The 20451-nt window shown below is 42.4% G+C and overlaps 1 protein-coding gene across 4 annotated transcripts in view; it reads left to right on the top strand.

The window, feature by feature from the left end:
• Positions 1–20451, top strand: part of ZNF572 (zinc finger protein 572) — a 48256-nt gene that overhangs the window by 25664 nt on the left and 2141 nt on the right. The window contains exons 1-2 of one of the 4 annotated variants that reach the window (XM_046642350.1): positions 17632–18949; positions 19888–20001. In XM_046642350.1, coding sequence (XP_046498306.1) covers positions 19923–20001 — 79 coding nt within the window. In that variant the 5' untranslated portion in view covers positions 17632–18949; positions 19888–19922. Of the gene's footprint in view, positions 1–17631; positions 18950–19771; positions 20002–20451 lie in introns of those variants that run through there. The other 3 variants (XM_046642349.1, XM_046642351.1, XM_046642348.1) reach the window with 3 other exon arrangements.

The following is a 20451-nucleotide window of genomic DNA, read 5'->3' as shown; positions in this document are numbered from 1 at the left end:
GGTATTGGAAATACCGGTGGCATAGCTTTCAGCATCACAGCAGCAGGCAGCCACTAGAGTATGATAACCGACAAATGGGTGGTGTGGCTCCCTGACCAGGAAACAAACCTGTGCCTTGGCAGTGACAGTGCCGAATCTTAACCACTAGACCACCAGGGCTTGCTAAAAACCTGTATATACAAGAGTAAAAATTGGAAGAAACAATGAGGAAATAGTACTTGCTATGATTATGGATGGAGTTTTGGTTGTAATTTCTTTTCTCAGATTCTCTAATTGTTTTAGCAGTGAGTATAGACCGTTTTTAAGATGTGCTTTCTAAATGGTCAGGTTGAGGAACAGCTCTCAGCCCAGGAATGCCAGCAATACTCTCTGGCAGCGTCATTTCCCGCTGGTGGGCTGATGCATGGTCTCAATTTCCTTTATGTCTCCCCTGAGTTCTAGCGCTCCATGAAGAGGCCTTGGCTAGTTGCATGTCTCCACAGATGTGTGTGTCAAGATCACTGATTTCGGCTTGTAGCAGTTTACAGATGATTCTCTTTGTAATATGTGGTGCACCTTTGATATCAGCTGTGATGATTAATTTTATGTGTCAAGTTGACCCGGCCACGAGGTGCCCAGATACTTGGTCAAACATTATTCTGAGTGATCCTGTAAGGATGCTTTTGGGTGAAAGTAGCATTGAAATCACTAAACTGAGTACAGCAGATTGTCCTCCATTTTGTGTGTGGGCCTTATCCAATCAGTTGAGGGCCTGAACAGAACAAAAACACTGAGTAAAAGAGAATTTTCCTGCCTCACAGCCTTGAACTGGGACGTTGGCATTTTTCTTGCCTTTGGACTCCAGCTGAAACATTGGCTCTTCCTGAGTCTCAGACCTTCGGACTTAGACTGGAACTAAATCTTTGACTCTCCTGGGTCTCCAGCTTGCCAACTCACCACAGATTTTGGAACTTCCTCAACCTCCATAATCATGGGAGTCAATTCCTTATAATAAATCCCTATATATGTATATAGATAGATTAGATATAGATATAGATATATGTTCTGTTTCTCTGGAGAACCCTGACTAATACACTAGCAAATGTTTACCTCCAGACCCAAGGACTGGGCCTTTCCAGAGAAGTCTACAGGAAGACGTCACCAGCCTTATAAATTCATCAGAATCAAACACAAGCATCTACCACTCTTGTTTCCATGTCTAATTCTCATGTGGCTTTGACCTTGGGCTGGCCTACCACGTTGCTTATCCCTACTCAGGTCTGACCTTTCTCAATGGCTGAACTCACAGTGACCTTTCCTTTGGTTCTTCTTTTACTCTAAGGACACGATTTTGGCAAACTGTCTGTATATACCCTAGAAACAGCTTCAACTTGCTTTGGCATTGATTTCACTTCTCCACTTCCCGTCCTGTAAGCTCACAGAGATTGGCAATGCCCTGCTATGTGAATGAGAGAGGAATTCTTTCCTAGCCCATTGAGTAATGTGCATTTTTCAAAATGCAGCAAAAATGTATTCTGACAGATGCCTTTGTGTCCCTTGGTGCCTTTGCAAACACAGCTGTGTAGAGTGGGCTCAGTAAGGTTGTGTCTGTGATGGACGTTGCTTTACTACCTGGTGATGGAGAATGAGTTAGACAGGGCATGGCGCACACTGACACAACCAACGACCCAGTCACATCACAGCCTTAGGATGCCAATGAGCTTTCAGGGCACAGACAAACTTGCTTCCAGGTTCCAAATATCCAAGTGTCCCCAGAGGATTAGTTACCTAGTAACACAGACCAGGAGGGAATCTGGACTCACACGCTAAAATTATAGGATCATGGGATTGAAGATACTGTTCTTAGCAGAACCCAAAGAATTCTCACTGGGGTAATGTTGTTGAAAGAGATTGACTGGGTACTGATGGAAAATAAACTTAACCAATCCATGCTTAGTTTTTTTCTTTGTGATAACTGTTCCACCTATTTTGTCGGGTGTTTGTGAGAAACAAATGAAATAATAATAACAATAGTAACAGAAAATGCTTATATAACAACAGTAATAGAAAATACTTACATAGCACTTATTACATGCCAGGCACTGTTTTAAGTACTTTACACGTGTGAACTTATAACAGTGGGAAAAACGTTACAAATAATAAAAGCATTCTGCAAAGGTAATGTGCTGTTATTAGAAATAAAATCTTTAATCATTGCTGTCACGCACTTTTGCATGAGTAACTATATCCAGAAGCAAGTTCTTGCCGTAACAGATGTTGCAGTCACCACTGATATATTAATGGTGACCAGTAAATAAATGGTCTGGCCAACCAGATGAGGCAGCCTATACCCACTCTGGAAGCCTCATGGCCTTATTCACATGATAGAATCTGCCTTTCTCAGCAGAAACACACGGACACTGATAACAACAGCCCTGCTGCTTGCCGCCCAGCTGTTAGACCGTAAGTAGCCCAGGTTGTTCTTTCTGACTATTCTCATCAGCCTTTCCCTCTCATCCTGCAGAAGCCAGGTCATCTTTCCTTCCTTCATTTTTGATTGCGTCTTCGGAGCATTGGCCATATTTCCCAAGCTTTGGGGGACAAGCTGGTCAGACACAAAGCAAAGGGAGAATTGGCTCCTCATTACTTGACCCAACCAGGTCTGTTTGTCGAACTGTGTAGCTCAAGACCGAAAAGTCACTCACTTTCAAAAAAAGACATGAAGATTTACGTCTCCCGCCAAAGAAAAGAGATGAGCAGGGCAGTGTGCAGGGCACCTGTCCCCTCTGCTTCTGCCCTATGATTAGGGCCACCATTCAGCCAAGTATTCTGAGACGGCTCTGGTTTCCAGTTATGTCTCAGAATAATTATTCATAGAGCCTCTTTCACTCTTCAAAGTGTCCTGGTTTGGGTGATAAATCACATGGTCACTCTATGACCCACCATGGAGTGCGGCCTCCAGGTGTAGTGCAACACACTACCACGGGGGCTGGAAGACCGGGGCTCTAGACTTGAATCCACTGCTGAGGCCGTGGGCTTAGGCAACTCACTTCTCCTCTCAGATCCTCAGTTTTCCTGTCTGCAAAATGGACATGGTTCCTGCTCTGTCCTCTTCACAGGCTAGTGCTGAGGGATGAGTGGTGTCCTGATCTGAAAGCACTCAATCAACTTTGCACCACTAAACAGATGAAAGTTCTTTTCATGATGACAGTATAGATTAGGAGTCTGTTATTTCATCCTATTGTCCAGTAGCTTACTAGACATTTCCCCTTTACACAAGTGAAGAGAACCCATATTAGAATGGAGACTGGAAAAGGTAACAAATGACTTGTTCTGCATGTGAACTTGACATTGCACAGATGTCACATTGTAAAGTGCCACACCCTTTGTTGATTCCCCCTCCTTCCTTCCCTTTCTCACCCTAATAAAGAGTCACCATGCACTTCATCCAAAGGAACATGGTTGACCTTTCTGGATACTGATAAACAAAGAACTTGATGGTCCCAATCCTTTGTGAAGATGTGCATTCTTGGTCACTTGGCCTGATGTTTCCTAGGATATTTATTCTTTTGTGGCAAAGAAAAGTCCCAAAGCTGATTACCAAAACTACATGATCTGAATGTACAGGATTTCCTGACAGAATTGTCTTCTGAAGCAGAATCCTATCTTCACCTTGTCACCCATATGTGCTCCAAACAGATGAGGGACAAAGAGGTATGACTTCCTTCAGTGACATGTCATCCTTCTCTGAGTAGCTTCATTAAGATCTGGAACCCCTTAGGTTCCACCACTGAGAAGGGGTCAGCATTCATGGAAAACATTCCCGGGTTTGCTTGCCAGGAGCAGGCAAGCACCCAGGACATCATCTCTAATTTATCTGCACACTTTCTGAAGAATTAGTGGCCCAGTGCCATTATGGATGTCATTTTTCACATTATAAACTTTGCAAAGGAATTCAAAGGAAACAAACGTGGAGTGCAGAACAATGAGGACCAAATCAGAGATGCGTCTGTCCTTAGATCTTCCAGGATGAGATTTTATGAAGCCTGTTCTTACGATTTCCTCTGCGAGTAGAGGCTATCCAGCAAATCACTTCAAAAGCTTGAAAGATATCGTCTCAAATCAAATTATTTCTTCTTCTTCTCCTTTTTTAGATGTGGAAGGAAGATGAAGAGAAAAGAAAACTCATTCATTCAATGCATATTTATTGAGCTGCCAGGTGCTCTTTTAGATGCTGGGATACAGCAGTAACTAAGTTGGCAAAGAACTGCTTCATGGAGTCGACATTCTAGTCAATGAGAAAGGCAATAAACAGAGAAACTAACCAGTGCGAAATGGAATGTCAGGTGACCAGAAGTGACTGGGCTGCAATTTTTAGACAGGGTGGCCAGGGAAGGGACGAGGGGGCAATAGCTCTCCCCTCCTAGTGTTACCTTTTTAAATCTAAAGCTCTTCACCTTCAGCAAAAGGGCTTCCCTCACCCAGATCCACTCACTTTATCTTCTTTCTGGAATTCCCATAAGATGAACTCTTTGACTGAGCCCCAAAACAGGACCCTTGATATGCTAAAGGACTTTAACCAATCCCTCCTCAAGATAAGAGCTTGGCAAAGAAGGCCATTATTGTCTTGCAGCAAAATCTAATTTCCGAGTGTCAGAAGCTAAATATTACAGCAGTCTGCCTCTTTATAGTTCTTTAGTAACAAGTCTTGATATCCTGCAAGAAGATGGATGGCTCCGGTGAACGGAAACAAAAGGTAAAATGCATGAGCACATGAATAATTTTAAAGATATCACACCCTCACAATGACTAAGCTCCTAGTGAGTGCCAGATACTATGTTAGCTTCCGGCAGAGCAAAGGTAAATAAGATACGGTACCTTCCTTCAAAGACAAGTCTAATGGAGTCATCTGTAAGATGAAGAGCTGAGACCAGATTGGTGTTTCTCAAGAGGATGCTATTTGCATTTGGGGAAGGACAATCTATTAGTGCACAGAATCTGACATCCTGTACTTTGTAGGGCATTTAGCATGTTTATTCTTATTGTCTCTTCTTCTTCTTATAAGGACACCAGTAACACTGAATTAATACTCTACTCTTATGACCTCATTTAACCTCAACTACCTCCTTAAAAGCCCGTTCTGCAAATATAGTCCCATCGTAGGTTAGGACTTCAAGATACAAATTTGGGGTAAACAGTTCAGTCCATAACACTTGCCTATTAATTGCTGGTAGCACCAAGCAAGGATAACCAAAAACACCCCCCTACATTCTCAAATGGTTCCTAGAGCTCTAAGAGGAGTCCCCATTCTGATGTTCTCCAGAGTTGAGAATTTCCACATCTGCTTTAAACACTTACAAATGTCTATTCGCCTGCCAAATTTGACTCTCATTTTCTGATGTCAGGTGAGACGGTTCCCTGAGAAAAGTACTTTCTTAAGTGACTCATGGAACTCCAACGCATTACTCATATTATTAGATAAAGCTGATTGTATCATTTCTCTTTCAGAGTTTGCTGGCCCTAAAGTAATACACTATTAAGCACAGGCAGACAGACTTCAAGTTGTTATTTATATATTGCCTCCCTAGATTGAGTACACTTTCTGGGAGATGAATATCATGAAAATCATTAACATTCTGCTCTGAGATCTAACGTAAAAAGGATTTAATGAGGAATTTAGAGAGAGAAGAGTCTCAGGGGAACCAAAAGATGAGTTCTAGATAGAAGAAGACAAAACATAAGCCTCCAGCTGAGCTGCAGTATGATGTTGACACATTAACCAGGAAGTCTTTGCATCTTATTTCCATATTAATACTAGTCCCACTTGTTGAGTACAGTGTCAAGCACGGTAATATGAACATTCCATACATACTACCATTTGATTTAATATTGTTAAAAGGCAATTAAAATATAAGAATACTTCTGCAGCTCTTCACTCTTCCTCAACCTCCCCCTGACCTGAGACACACATTTCTTGATCCAACCTAGAGGCAGAGATACATGTGAGAAATGATGGTGGACTGACCTAGGAAAGTCAAAGCAGAAGAGCTGAGTAGTGGACATATTTGAGAGTTACTTAGGTGGTGGAATCAACAGAATTTGGTGAGTGGTTCGTTATGGGGTGAAGGAAAAGGTATAGTCAAAGATGGTGCCTAGGGTATGGAGTGGGCAACTTGTTGCCTGGGGATGGCAGTCACTGCAGTAGAAAATACAGGAGAAGGATTGGGTACACGACTTCAAAAGAGTTCTGTAGGGCTGTCATTGCGTGGGAGAAATTTTTGTTGAGAGCATTCATTCGCTCTAACTCCTAGAGGCTTTATGATTATCCTCAAGCTCTTTGTGTCATTTTCCTCACCATGTGAAAAATTGGAGTATCGATCCTTCCATCATACAGGATGGTTGGGAGGTAAGAGAACATGCGCAACAATGTCCAGGCCATGGAAGGCACTGACCAAATACTATCCTTCTTCACCTTCTTTTCTCTTTCCAACTCTTGGTCTGTCATTCCACAGATACTGTTCAATCTGACCCTTGAGAATATCAGCACCTACAGGGATGGGTTAACAAACAAAGGATAAAATGCAAGAGCTGAGTGAAGTAACACCTGGTAAGTGCTCACTAATGGTAGGTCAGTCTGAAATTGGTGGATGGGTACAGAGTTAGAGGTAGGGTGTTGGTATCAGAAAGAGCAAGGAGAAAGATGTCTTGGAGACATTTTGCTGTTTTCAGTTTTGACTGGTAACCTCTCTGCTTTCCAGCATTTGGTGTATACAGAAATGGATCAAGTGCCCTTAGCCATATCATGATTCATACCATGGACTCAAACCTCAAATTTCCAAATGGTGCCCTCCTTGTTCCTGCATAATATGAGACCAGTTTTGTGGGTTTCTACAGCTCTGTGGCTCCAAGAACTAGAACTAGCCCCAAGAATGGAATTCTCCTGCATAGCCAGGAATGAAGTCTGCTTAATCTTGATCTTTTGTCTTCTGGAGGAAGATTGGCTTACTGTAGGATGGGTGCCAAGATGAGAATATTTGAAGACAACTAACCTTAGAGAAAATCTGTTGCTAAGGAGGAGACGTGACCCTTAACATTCTGGAGAGTCGTTTGACACCCAGAACAATAGTCTCTCTCTTTAGCTCTCTCTAGTAATTAATTCCAAATGGTTCACATTAGAGTGTATCCATGCTCATAATCCTCTCTTACCCTCAGGTTTGTTCTTGTTAAATCTAACTGGTACAATATCACTTTATGTTTGCACCAAGATTCTTTTGGATTATACAGGGTTGGGTTGCTCTGCAGCATAATTGACATTTTGCTGCAGTCGCACCAAACAGCTGCCTCTGGAGCCACCTGCTGACACAGTTTAGTATCTTGAGCAGTCAATATGACTAAGGAATGCACCATCCCAATCTAACATGAGAGAGGCACAATCTAGATTCTGCTCTGTCAATCCCCTCGACTTTCCGTAGCACCAGAATCAAATCAACCTGGACATTTCTTTCCCTCTCAATCCTCACAGCCATCCTTCCATTCACCTTCAAAAAAGATGTTGCAGGGGTCGGCCCTGTGGCTGAGTGGTTAAGTTCCTGCACTCCACTTTGGTGACCCGGGATTCACCAGTTCGGATCCCGGGCGTGGACCTACACACCATTCATCAAGCCATGTTGTGGTGGCATCCCACATAGAAGAACTAGAATGACTTACAACCAGGATGTACAACTATGTACTGGGGCTTTGGGGAGGAAAATAAAAAAGAGGAAGATTGGCAACAGATGTTAGCTCAGGGCCAATCTTCCTCAAATAAATAAATAAATATGTTGCAATCTCCTTTGGTATCTATTGATACAGGCACTCCTCTGCATTGGGGATCTACAGTTCTTGGGCTTCCAATACTATTGGTGCTCTGTGCCAGTCCATCCTCTCTCCCTAAGCCTAGTCTCTACTCTGTTTCACTCCACCTTGGAGATGCTGAGCAGGTGCAAAGGTACTTGGAGCAGTGATTGTTTCAGTAACAATTCTCTGCATATACTCTTGGGTCCAAAATGTAGGGAGCAGTCAGAGGAGGGATGATGGAGAGAAGAAAAGGAACCAGAGATGGCTGAAAGCACCAGAATATCCACCGGTAATAAGTAAAAAGAATCAGTAAGTAATCAGTAAAAAGAATCCTCATACCTCTGGAACCTGTGCCCAAGTTACTGAGGCTTAGGGGAGCTCAATATCTTGGTAAAAGGTCACAAATTTTGTATGTGAGGCAAAGAATTTGCTGATTTATGACAGCACACTGCCCTTGACCACATGGGTTTGCACCACCTGCCAGTTAGTGATTCCATCATTTTAACCATCTTCTCTTTTTAAATGCACATATCCCTCCAAAGGATAAAACCTGGCAACTGACTATTTAGTGCAAGTTGTTCTGATCATATCATGAGATCAGTACCATATTAGTAGCTCGAGCTGCCATAACAAGATACCATAGATTGGGTGGCTTAAACAATAGAAAGTTATTTTCTCACAGTTCTGGATGTTGCAAGTCTGAGATCAAGGTGCCAGCATGATCCAGTTGTGGTGAGGCTGTCTTCCTGGCTTAGAGATGGCTGCCTTCTGACTGTGTCTTCACACGGTGGAGAGAGAGCGCAAGATTTTTTGGATTTGATGCCAAAAGTAAAAACAAACAAGTGAGACTACATCAAACTAAAAAGCACCTGCATGGCAATGAAACCAGCAACAAAATGTAAAAGCAAGGAATGGAGTGGGAGGAAATATTTGCAAACCGCATATCTAACAAGGGGTTAAAATCCAAAATATGCAAGGAACTCATACAACTCAATAGCAAAAAAAAAAAAAAAAAACCCAAAACAAATAACCCAATTAAAAAATGGGCAAAGGACCTGAATAGACATTTTTCCAAAGAAGATAAACAAATGGACAACAAGTATTGGAAAAGCTGCTCGACATCACTAATCATCAGGGAAATGCAAATCAAAACCACAATGAGATGCCAATCTCACAACCTGTTAGGATGCCTATTACCAAAAGACAAGAGATAATAAATGCTGGCAAGGATGTGGAGAAAAGAAAATCCTCGTACACTGCTGGTGGGAATGTAAACTGGCACAGCCACTATGGAAAAAAGGATGGAGGTTCCTCAAGTAATTAAAAATAGAACTACCATATGATCCAGCAATTCCACTTCTGAGTATACAGACAAAGGACACAAAATCACTATCTTGAAGAGATATTTGTACTTCCATGTTCATTGCATTGTTATTCACAATAGCAAAAGTATAGAAACAACCTAAGTGTCCCCTAATTGTTGAGGTCATGAGTGAAAGGATTTGAGTTACATATGAAGAAGCTATCTTGGGCCCATATCCTTCAAAGGCCTGTGGACACTGCTGACCAGAAGCTTCTTTTGTTTCTGTTCATGTCTCTTGTGGCAGACAGTTGGTTACTCAATCATTCTCTACCTTTTTACTAATTTGGTTTGGGCAGCAATGTGTTCGGTTCCAGAGGATGAATCACGATTGGCCTCAGCCAATCACATCAGTCTTATTCCTTTTGGCAATGATTGGTTTAGTCAGAGAGTAAGTGACCAAGTTCTAGCCAATAAGACAGAAAGGGAAGTCTACCAGGGTTTTTTGAAAATATGTTTCCCCTTGGTAAAAGAGAGGCATGTGAAAACAAAGCCTTTTTTGTCCCTTTCCTCTTTCTTCTTGTTTTAGATACTGTGGGGTTAGGATGGGTTGGGAGGAGTTCCTGCAGCCATCTTGGAGCCATGAAGTGAGAAGCAAGGGAGAGATGTCACCAAAATGCTGAGGATGGTGGAAAGGAAGGAGGGAAATGGCCTGGGCCCTTGAAGAAATCACTGAGCTACTCAGTCCATCCCAGGATTGACTGCCTTAGACATTTCTGAAGTGAATGATAAAGTCCTTATGGCTTAAAGCACTATAAGTCAAGATGTTTGTAACTTGAAGCTGAAGATACTCCTAGAGGACTCATATGAAGACAGTTTCAACTATTATCCTCATTGACACTGATGCCTGGAAACAGCCATGGCTGAGTAAATGCAGAAGCTCACTCTACTAGTGCCCTGCATCAGCCAGCCAAGGGTCAGGAGAATCTACAAACTCTTGTTCCCAGGATGACCCTCTCAGGAAGTCAAGAGCAAGTGACATGAAATATTTGTTGAATAAATGAGTGAAAGACAAAGGAAACAAGAGAACTGGAAGGAAAAATAAAGAGACTTGAATTTTCCAGGTTTCACAATAGGATATGCCATCAATGCCTTCCAGACCTTGTATGCTGTATCCTGTGTCAGAGAGCTCACCTACTAACCTGGGTGACAGATATCCACAGAGCAGACTATGACATGAGGCAATATGGTGAGCAAATTAATTCATTTATTCACTCTTGAATCCTGTCAAAGGTGTTTATTGAATGTCATCTTCAAGAAGCCCTCAGATGCAAAGGAGAGCCATTTTTTCCTGCTCCCCACATTACTGCAGCCCCATAAAATGAGAACTTCTGTTTTTGTCAAAATAGTAGAAGGGATCTTCTGCTCTTCATTCCACTACCTGAATCCTTACTCCTTATTCATTTATGGAGTCAGGAAGAGCAACTTAGTTTGGTAGATGAGATGGGGCAGACAAAACTGAACATGTATGTGTGGTTTAGCTCCCCTTGGGCTAAGATCTTCTTGTTCGTGGAACATTTGCCACTTGCTTTCTGCTTCTTGTGCATGTGGTCGGTAAAATTTCTAGGCCAAGATTTTTCTGCCATGCAAGTGGGAGAGTAAGCTAGTTTAATACATGGGGAGGCATAAGAAGCCTTGAAACCATGGCCAAAGCTGGTAATTTTGATCCTTATCTGACACCTCTGTCTATTTCTCAGTTGTTTCAGAACCTATGGGGATATAGAACACAATCTGATGAAGAGGATGCAAGTTAGGAAGGAAAAAGGGTCTAAATCTTCCTGGGAGAGTCAAGGGAAGCTATACTAGGGGGATACTTGAGCTGAAATGAAGAGTGGATGATTCCTACACAACCAGATGGGAGGTAGGCAGAGGGATAAGGATGGGGTGCCAGGAGCAGCGACATTGTATCAGAGAGTAAGGCACAGAAGTACGAAAGAATAAGCTGTGTTCTGAGAACCACAAGAAGTTTGGCATCCAGTGGGAGGAACATCGTGGACAGAATAAGGCTGAGTAGAAAGGTCGTGATATTTAAACATTATCTTATTGTTAGTGCAGAAAAGGAAAAAGATCCTTTTCCTTCTCGCACCTAAGTTCTCAGCTGTGCCTCTGTAACAAAAAACAGATTAACCAAAGAAAAACAGAAGTTTATTCACATGTATATCTTGTATGTACATGGGAGAGACTCAGGCAAAGGGTAACTCAAAGAGATGGCTAAGAACTCTGGCTTATATGGCATCTTCAACAAAGAGTAATAAATCTGTAGAGAAGTGACAAGACACAGGATACAGGATACAATGTCTGGAAGGCATTGATGGGATATCCTATTGAGAAACTTGGAAAATTCAAGTCCCTTTATTTTTTCTTCCATTTATCTTGTTTCCTTTGTGTTTCACTCATTTATTCAACAAATATTTCATGTCACTTGCTGCTGACTTCCTGAGAGGGAAAGGAAAATGGTTTTAGGCTTTAGGTGAGAAGGTAAATGTGTGGGAAGAAACTAATGGAGTAAGGTTTGCTTGCAGATTCCTCTAGTGCTGCTAAGAATCTAGAGTCAATGAAGGAGAATTTACATCCTGTCTTTAGGCAGGAAAAGGGGAGGGTAGAGTAAAAGGAGCAGCAGAGTTTAGCTCATGTATAGTAAAGGGTTGGTTCATTAGCTTATTTCTCTTCTCTTGCATTTTACCATAGGCAGTGAGAAGGAGCTATGTGGCACTTACGATATTCTATCTTGAAACTTCCTTGGCTAGAACAGAGGTCAGCAAAATACTGCTGGTGGGTCGGCTGCCTATCTTTTGTAACTAAGGTACATATTAGTGCCTATTTGCCAGTTTTGCAGATGGTTAATTCTGTACAATTATGGCAGAGTTGAGTAGTTACAACATAGATGGTGTAGCCCACAGGCATGAAGTAGTTTCTATCTAGCCCTTTGCAGAATGAGTTTGTTGACTCTTGACCAAGATTACTGAGTTCACGAGGTATACTTCTTATTTTCCACATTGGCATAGATGACAGTGTTGCCAAATTTCTGCCTCTACGCAACAAGGACCCCTTTCCTCCAACTTTCACTTTTCTTTACTTTCCTTAAATCCCTCACTGACCATCTCCTCAAGACCCTTAGGCTTTCACTGACAGTGCTCAATGACCTTTCCTTTTCTGCCTGCCACCTGTTCCCATAGGCAATATCACACTTTTGAGGTTTTTTGTTAAGGTAGCACCACACGTCAACATACTAAATATATTCTGCTTGTCCATGGCTGCATAATAAATTCATTCAAAAACCTAGTAGCTGAGAACAAAAATAATCATTTTATTATTTCCTGTCATAGTTCTAGGGTTCTAGGATTCTTCTAGGTGGTTCTCACTTGGGATCTCATGTGGGGGCAGTATGATGTTGGTTGGAGCTGGAGTCATTTCAAGGCTTTCTCACTCAAGCCAGAATAGCTTCACTTGGCATCTCCAAGTGACCTGGGCTTCCTTCCAGCGTGGTGGCTGGGTTCCAAGAGCAAGTATTGTAAGACAATAAGAATAAGACATATTCCATCACTTCCCCCATACTCTATTGTTCAAGGCAGTTACAAAAGCGTACTTAACATTCAAGAAGAGGAGGCAGAGAAGCATTACTGGCTGGATGGAGTGTCAACATCACATTGCAAGAATAACATGCAGCATGGGATTCACTGTGGTGACCATCTTGGGAAAATATACTGTGCTACACATCCTGCCACTTATGTACAAGAAACGCTATATTTCTCTACTCTTCCAAATCTAATTAAATCTGTCTTGGTTTGTCTTGGTGCACCCCACTGACAAGCATTGGTGGAAAGTTCAAATCCACTCATGCTCTTGTCTTCCCTTGGAGTTAAAGGAAACTCTGAGCCTTTACACAAACCAGAAATTTTGAGTAAAGTCTTTTTCTGTCCAATGGTTGGTATTTGACACTTTGCCAATAGCCAGAGTGGTCAATTTGAAGGTAAGTGGCACTATTCATTCAGAACAAAGCTCCAACTGCTGTGCTTGTCCCAGCCACCTGTGTCAACCATTCAGCCATCCTCCCATTGAGACTTCTGTCTGCAAGCTGGCCAAAGGCCTCTGCCACTTGAGGTGACTTTTACAAACTTTGTCCATGTGTCCCCAACCCTAAATCCAGCTCTACATCCTCCTTACTAATTTAGCTTTTGTTAGGTTCCATTGTAGAGAACAGAATCCCCTTGATCTGACATAAGGAGTAGAAGATTTGTTATAAGCATTAAATTGCTTTTGGAATCATTAGGAGGACTGAAGAAAGATTGTGGGCTGAGCTTTCAGGAATGCCTCTCAAAATTGCTGCTTCAGCTACTGCCGTTACAGCTTCAAAGAGGTCTGGGAAATGTAATTTTAGCATTCCCAACTGTATTAATTTGCCTGGGCTGCCATAACAAAATACCGTAGGCTGAGTGGCTTAAACCATGGTGCTAGAGGCTAGAAGTCCCAGATCAAGGTTCTGTCAGGGTGGGTTTCTGGTGAGGCTCTCTTCCCAGCTTGGTCTGTCCTCAGCTGGCCTTTCCTCTGTGTGCACATGGAGAGAGAGAGATCTCTGGTGGCACTTCCTCTTTTTATATGACACCAGTCCTAGCCAATTAGGGTCTTACCCTTATGACCCCACTTAATCTTAAGTACCTCCCTAAAGGCCCTATCTCCAAAAAAAGTCACAGTGGAGGTTAAGGCTTCAACATACAAATTTTGGGTGGACACAATCCAGTCCATAATATCAACTCTCCAGGGAGGTGTAATCAAAGGAAGTCGGAATGGATATTGAGCAAACAAATTCACAATATCCATCGCAGCTTTAAAAAATAAAGGCTAAGTGATTTATTGTAGCATTATATGTAGTAGCAAGTTTGGAGCAACATAAGGTCACATGGATAGGGAACTGCTTAAATAAACAATGGTATATTCTCACAATGGAATATTAAGCAACTAAGAACGAATAAGGGAGCTCTAAGATGAATATCTGGACTAGAAAACTCTATGATATGTTAAGTGAAAAAAACTAAGCTTAGAACACAGTGAATAGTTTACTATCATACATGTAGCAAAGGAAGTACATGAATATCTATCTACCTACCTACCTATCTACCTATCTATCATCTATCTTGATTTATTACCTATGTATGTGTGCATGTGGATGTATGGATGTAGGTAGGTATGTATTTGCTCATACATGCATAAAATATCAATGGATGATGCACAAGAAACAGACAATATTGGTCGCCAGTGGAGAGAACTAGTTGCCTGGGAGCCAGGATGACAGGTGACATTTCATTGTCTTTTTTTTTTTTTTTTTTGAGAAACTAGATTCTGAGATAGAGTTTGGTGTCTGCGGTGTTTCTTAGGGAGTGCCTCTGGGATCCACATCTGTGCAAGGGATCGAAAGGAATCAGGATTGACCAGAGGAAGAAGTTGACCTGTGCTCAGGGGCTGACAACAGCTTCTTCTACTCATTCCATCGAGAACTTAGGGGCTGAAATTGTTGATGAGAGTTGTTTGCTTTGGGCCAAGAGGGCCAAGCTTTTATACTCCAGCCTCGATTAGTCATTGGATGTGGGCTGTCCTGGGAAGTGTGTGAGCTTGGGAGAGAATGTTCTCTGCAACTGAGGCAATCCCTTAGGGGACTGATAGCTGAAAGCTCTCTTCTTATGGCACTCCCAGAATTTGGGCAACAAGTTTTTCTTTAAAAGGGGAGCTGGATGACACATCTCTGTGTCCCTCAGTCATGGCCTATATGATCTGACTTCTCTTGTTCCTCTCACTGATTTTGCTTCTTCCTGTTTCTTGAGCGCGTCAACCATGCTCCTATCTCAAGATCTCTTCCTTTACTCTTCCTCTGTCTTAATTGTTCCTTCCTTAGATAACTGTATGGCTCATACTTGCTCTTCCTTCAGATTTCTGCTGAAATATCTTATCCAAGAGAGCATTCATGGCCACCTTAACCAAGACAGTATGCCTTCACCAGCATCCTATCATGTCCGTTTCTTTAACTTGCTTTACTTCTTTTTCTAACTCCCAGCGTCCTCCTCCGCCCCCGCTCTCTCTCTATGTATATATATTGGTCTCTCCCACACTATTTTGTGTACTGTTGTAACCTCAGTGCCTAAGATAATATAGTAGGCTCTCAACAAATATTTATTAGAATCAGACACTGTGCTGGGTTCTAAGATAAAATGGTGAGCACAAACAGAGATGAGCTCTGCCCTCAGGGAACCTGACATTTGTATGGGGAGGCAGAATAACAAATCAATCACACAGATAATATAAAGTTGCAGTCATGAGATAGGCTACAGCGGAGAGGAATATGGTACTAGAAGAGCACGTAATAGGGATTTGACCCTGTCGGGAAGGGCGTGGAAAGCTTTTGTGAAGAAGTGATGTGTGAGCTGAAGTCTGAAGGATGAATAGATTTGGACTAGGTAAAGGAAGGTGAGAGAAGCAGATTTATCTTGTGAAAAGATGGCTCTGTATTCATTGAGGAGAATGAAGGAGAAGGGGTAAGGATGGACATCTGTAGGATTGTTAGGAAGCTACAGAAATCCTTCAGGTGAGGGGTGATAATCGTCTGACTTGAGGGTGGCCCAGGTGGTTGGGAGAAGTGTCTGGATTTGCGAATTATGTAGGAAGTACACAATAGATGAGACTTAGTTATGGGTTGTATATGGGAGATAAGGGAAAGGGAGGTGACAAAAAGGACTTCTGGGCTTCTGTATAACTGGATGGATGGTTGAGAGAGAATATCAGAAGAGGAACAAGTTTATTTTATTTTGTGATTGCATAGATTGTCAATTTAAAACCCAAATTTTCTTGTTAACTTATCTCAAAATGCATTTATTTGGGAATAGCCAAAAGAATTGCAATTTGGGATATGCATGCTATGGCAAACCATAGGCAAATCCAGAAAACAAAAGAGGGGAGCTTCCTTTATAGAGGAAAGGGGGAGAAGGGGGGGCTGTTCTAAACAGAAGACCACTGGAGAAAAGTAGCAGTTCACTGCGGCAATGGCTTCTCATTGGCTGAGCTGTGGCATTTCTCATTGGCTGGGCTGTTGCCAGGTGGGGAGAAAAATCTTCAATCAGTAGTAAAGTAGTCTTACTTCCTGTGGAAGACGCAAGCTTCCTGTCTCTTCCTGTTTGGTGTAATTGATGATGTGTGACAGGGTGTGAGAACTTCCCCTGCAGGCCTTCTTGACTCTAATTCAGTTAAGGTTTCTTTTATTAATTTCCACAGTATATGGGAGAAGAAAGTGAGAGAGAAGATTTTGATTTTTGACATTTTGGTTTGGAGGTGTTATTGAAACCATTAGCATGAGATGTCAAGTAGGCCATTGGTTATAAGAGTGAAAAGCTCAGAAATGTAGCCTGCGCTGGAAATAGAAATTTGTGAGTTGTCTGTGGAGGTGATATTTTAAAATGTGAGAGTGAATGAGATTGCCTAGACAGAGAACATAGCAGGATAAGAGGAGCAGGTCTAGGAGGAATCTCAACGTTTAGTGAAGACCAGGCTTGTAAAACAGACTAACAGAACTGACTAGAGATGTTGAAGGAAAATGGAGAGCGTGATGTCACCTCAAAAGAGTGTTTCTAGAAGAAAGGAGTTCTCAGCGGTATCAAAACTCCTAAAAAAGAACTTGGGAACTGAAAAATACCAATTATGCACTAACAACATGGTGATTATCGGTGATAAAATGAAAACACTGTAAATTAAAAAAAAAGAAAAGAAGGAAAAAGAAAGCTGAAGGTAGGAGAATTGAGAGATTGGTTGATAGTGTAAGGATTCCAAGGTGGGAAGGAAAGTGATTGCCAGTAAACAGCTCGTTTGAAATGCGGAGGACCAATGCTCTGTTCTAACAGGAGGGAAGAAAGAGAGTGGCAGGGGTGCAGACCTAAGTAGATTTGTGTTTAAATGGGAGAGATGAAGGGATTGGCTTCCATTTTCTTCGTAATGAAAGAGGAGAGTTTACCTGCTTCTCCAAGTGTTGCTAATAACAGTGCCTTGTAAACTTATTGGTTTATATGTGGATGGATGCCTCAGCTCTTCACGGATTTCTAAATCTACATCCCTTTTCACAGCGGTGGGAACAGAAACAATAGGTGCTTACCAAATATTCGATTCATTTTGATTCTAATGATGATAAATCTGATGACGCCCTGATGGGAAGGAAAGTATAAATTCCAGTCGGGCCCCTGTTATAAGGCGCCTGACAAATGTGAGGAATGTGAATCGCAGTCGGCAAACGACAGACAGCACATGGAAAGGAAATCCACCTGCACGCTCCCCCTGGTACGGGACCCTAAGGGTTAAGATCAACGAGAGCCGGCCATCGCTGTGTCCTAGAGAGGCTCCGGCAAAGCCTGCAGGGTAAGATAGGGCGACTTCCTTTTTCTGGCCTCCGGGTTTGAGAGCTGGGGACCGTGGGTTGGTGGGGTGAGAAGGCTTGGGGGGGAGCTGGCTCCTTCCTCCGGGACAGCTGGGCCTGCTGGGGGTGCAGGGCGCCTTGTGTGTAGCCCCCAGAACAGTGAGTTCCTTCTCGGGGGGAAGGGAGCCGCGGGCTGCGGGCAGGAGGATGGAATCTGCACCGCCCCGGCTGCCGCGTGCGTCCCGGGGAGGGAGCCGGCCGCGGAGAGGGGCACAGCCCCAGCATCTCGCCGCACGGGCCACCGCGCCTCCCTCGCCCGCCGGGTCCCTTAAAGGATCTCGTTGGCAGGAGACGATCTGGAGCTTGGTCTCGCAGTGCACCCCAACCTGTGCTCCCTGCCAACGGTTCTTAAAGCTTCAGGCGGTGCTTTTTCCTTGGAAGACTTTGTAATCCAAAGCACGGCCCCACCTCACCATCTCTTTCCCCTAGGACAATGAAAACAGCCCTTCTCTGGGGAGCGACATGTTAAGGACAGCCTTTTAATACCAGTTAGGCCCTGAGTTTGCTACCGTTTTCCTGAGCCGGTGTTCCTTGGGGCCCCTCTACTTCCAAAACTAATAATTAATTAGCCAGGAAAATGGTGGCACGGTTATCTGTTACCCAGACTTGCTTTCTTTGTAAAGAGTTCGGTAGAAATTTGTAACTCGGATAGCAAAACATATTTGAACAACTTTCCCTCTTTTTTTTTTTTTTTTTTTCAGGTTTACAGCTTTTTTTTCCACTTAAATACCGGGGATATTTGTAATTTAGACTAGTTTCACCTTTTCTTATAGCACATCCCTAATTGCTGAGAGTGCTTATAGGGAATGCCAACTCTCTTTGGTTTAAGATCTGGGGATGTGAATCTTTTCTAAAAATCCAGTCAAAATATTCCAAAAAAAGGTCCTGATCATTTGCAGTATGCCCAGCCCTACTTTCTGGTCTAGATAATAGATACGAGTGTGAAAGCCAGTGTCCAAACAGGCTTGGGACTGAACCCGCCCTCCTACCTTCTGGTTGTGTTACCTTGGAAAGTTTCTTAATGTCTTTTTTGTCCTATGACAAAACTATAACATGCTGGTAATTGTTTATACACCTTCAAGGGCTATTGTGAAAATTAAATTAGAAATGTTACGTGTATTTCGTTCACTGCCTGGCACATAATAGACAGTAATAGAGTGGAAGTTATAAGTACACCAGTTTTGGTTGGTTTTCCATATGCATGCCTCTGTATATCCTTTTGGGCACTCATTTTTCCTGAATTATGCTGTTCTTTATAACCTGAAATGGATGCCAAGTCCATATGTCACTGCCTTCCAGCGATAGATTACATTTTCCAGTCCCTTAAGGTAGGTCAGGGATTGTAGTTGGCTCCAAAGATAAAGTTTAGGCTGAAAGAGATATTGTGATTATGATGACTTAGAGAGTAAGAGGCAAGGAAGAGGTCCCTTGTTAGCCTCTTTTTTTTTTTTTGCTGGGACAGATTCACCCTGAGCTAACATCCATTGCCAATCTTCCTTTTTTTCCCCCTTGCCCAAGCCCCAGTACATAGTTGTATATTTTACTTGTAAGTCCTGCTGGTTCTTCTATGTGAACCTCTGCAACAACATGGCTGCTGACAGATGAGTGGTGTGGTTCTGAGCCTAAGAACTGCGCCCAGGCTGCTGAAGCAGAGCGTGCTGAACTTTCACCACTAGGTTATCAGGGCTGGCTTTAGCATCCCTTTTATATGTACTGGTTATTGGCTATAGTGATTCTAACCCTGCTTTGTCCTAATTTCTTGTTACTGGTGTGTAAAACCTAACTTTCTTTTGAAATTAACTTCAAAGTTTTCGGCCTGTCAAGTATCAAGTTATTCTTTCTACACAGGGTGCTTTCTCTTTAGCTGCTTCTTATCCTTGCAGATTGATTCCTTGAGGTCTGTTTATTGGTGACTTTTCCCAAAAACAACTTTGTTTTTTCAATTAAAAGTGTTTCTAAGCTCTGAGTGGACAATGAGTATTAGTATTCATTCTATTTTTGAAGCTCGATCCTCAGACTTTAATGTGAAGGTTTACTTTTTTTGTTATTTCCTTAGAAAAGGTAAATTAGGTTAACCCTTAATTGTAAACACTTGTTCATGAGATACGATTTTTCTAAAAGAACATCTAAAAACTGTGTTTCTTATTTTCACTATGGTCCACAGAACATTCTGTGCCTACAGTTGTTATGTTGCTATGGCTGGAAAGGAAAGAAGAAGAGGAAATTTTAACAAATGCCTCCAAACATAACCTGTTTCCTTCCGCAGGATTTCTGATCCCTAATCTGGCTGTGATCATTGTGATGGAGCAAGAGCAAAAACTGTTAGTCTCAGATTCTAATGGCTTCATGGAGAGGGAGAGCTTGAAAAGCCCTTTTACAGGTGAGGGATCAAGAAGATGGTCTGAATCCTTTGGGAATTCATTATAAGATGTGCTATAGAGTCTGTAGAAAGAACAGGGCATTAGAATGAGACAAACTTTAATTTGATTCCTTGCTTGTCACTTACAAGCTATATTTATTCTTTTTTTTTAAAGATTTTATTTTTCCTTTTTCTCCCCAAAGTCCCCCAGTACATAGTTGTGTATTTTTAGTTGTGGGTCCTTCTAGTTGTGGCATGTGGGATGCCACCTCAGCATGGCCTGATGAGCGGTGCCATGTCCGCGCCTAGGGTCTGAATGGCCAAAACCCTGGGCCGCCAAAGTGGAGTGCATGAACTTAACCACTCGGCCACACGGCCAGCCCCCTATATTTATTCTTATAGCCTAAATTTTCTCATCTTTAAGAAAAATGAATGGTAATATCCATCTCATGTATTTTTGAGGATTAATGA

The sequence above is a fragment of the Equus quagga genome, chromosome 16, assembly GCF_021613505.1.
Source record: "Equus quagga isolate Etosha38 chromosome 16, UCLA_HA_Equagga_1.0, whole genome shotgun sequence".
Taxonomy (NCBI): domain Eukaryota; kingdom Metazoa; phylum Chordata; class Mammalia; order Perissodactyla; family Equidae; genus Equus; species Equus quagga.
The sequence above is the reverse complement of the archived record's forward strand: the minus strand, read 5'-3'. Positions and strand labels throughout refer to the sequence as shown.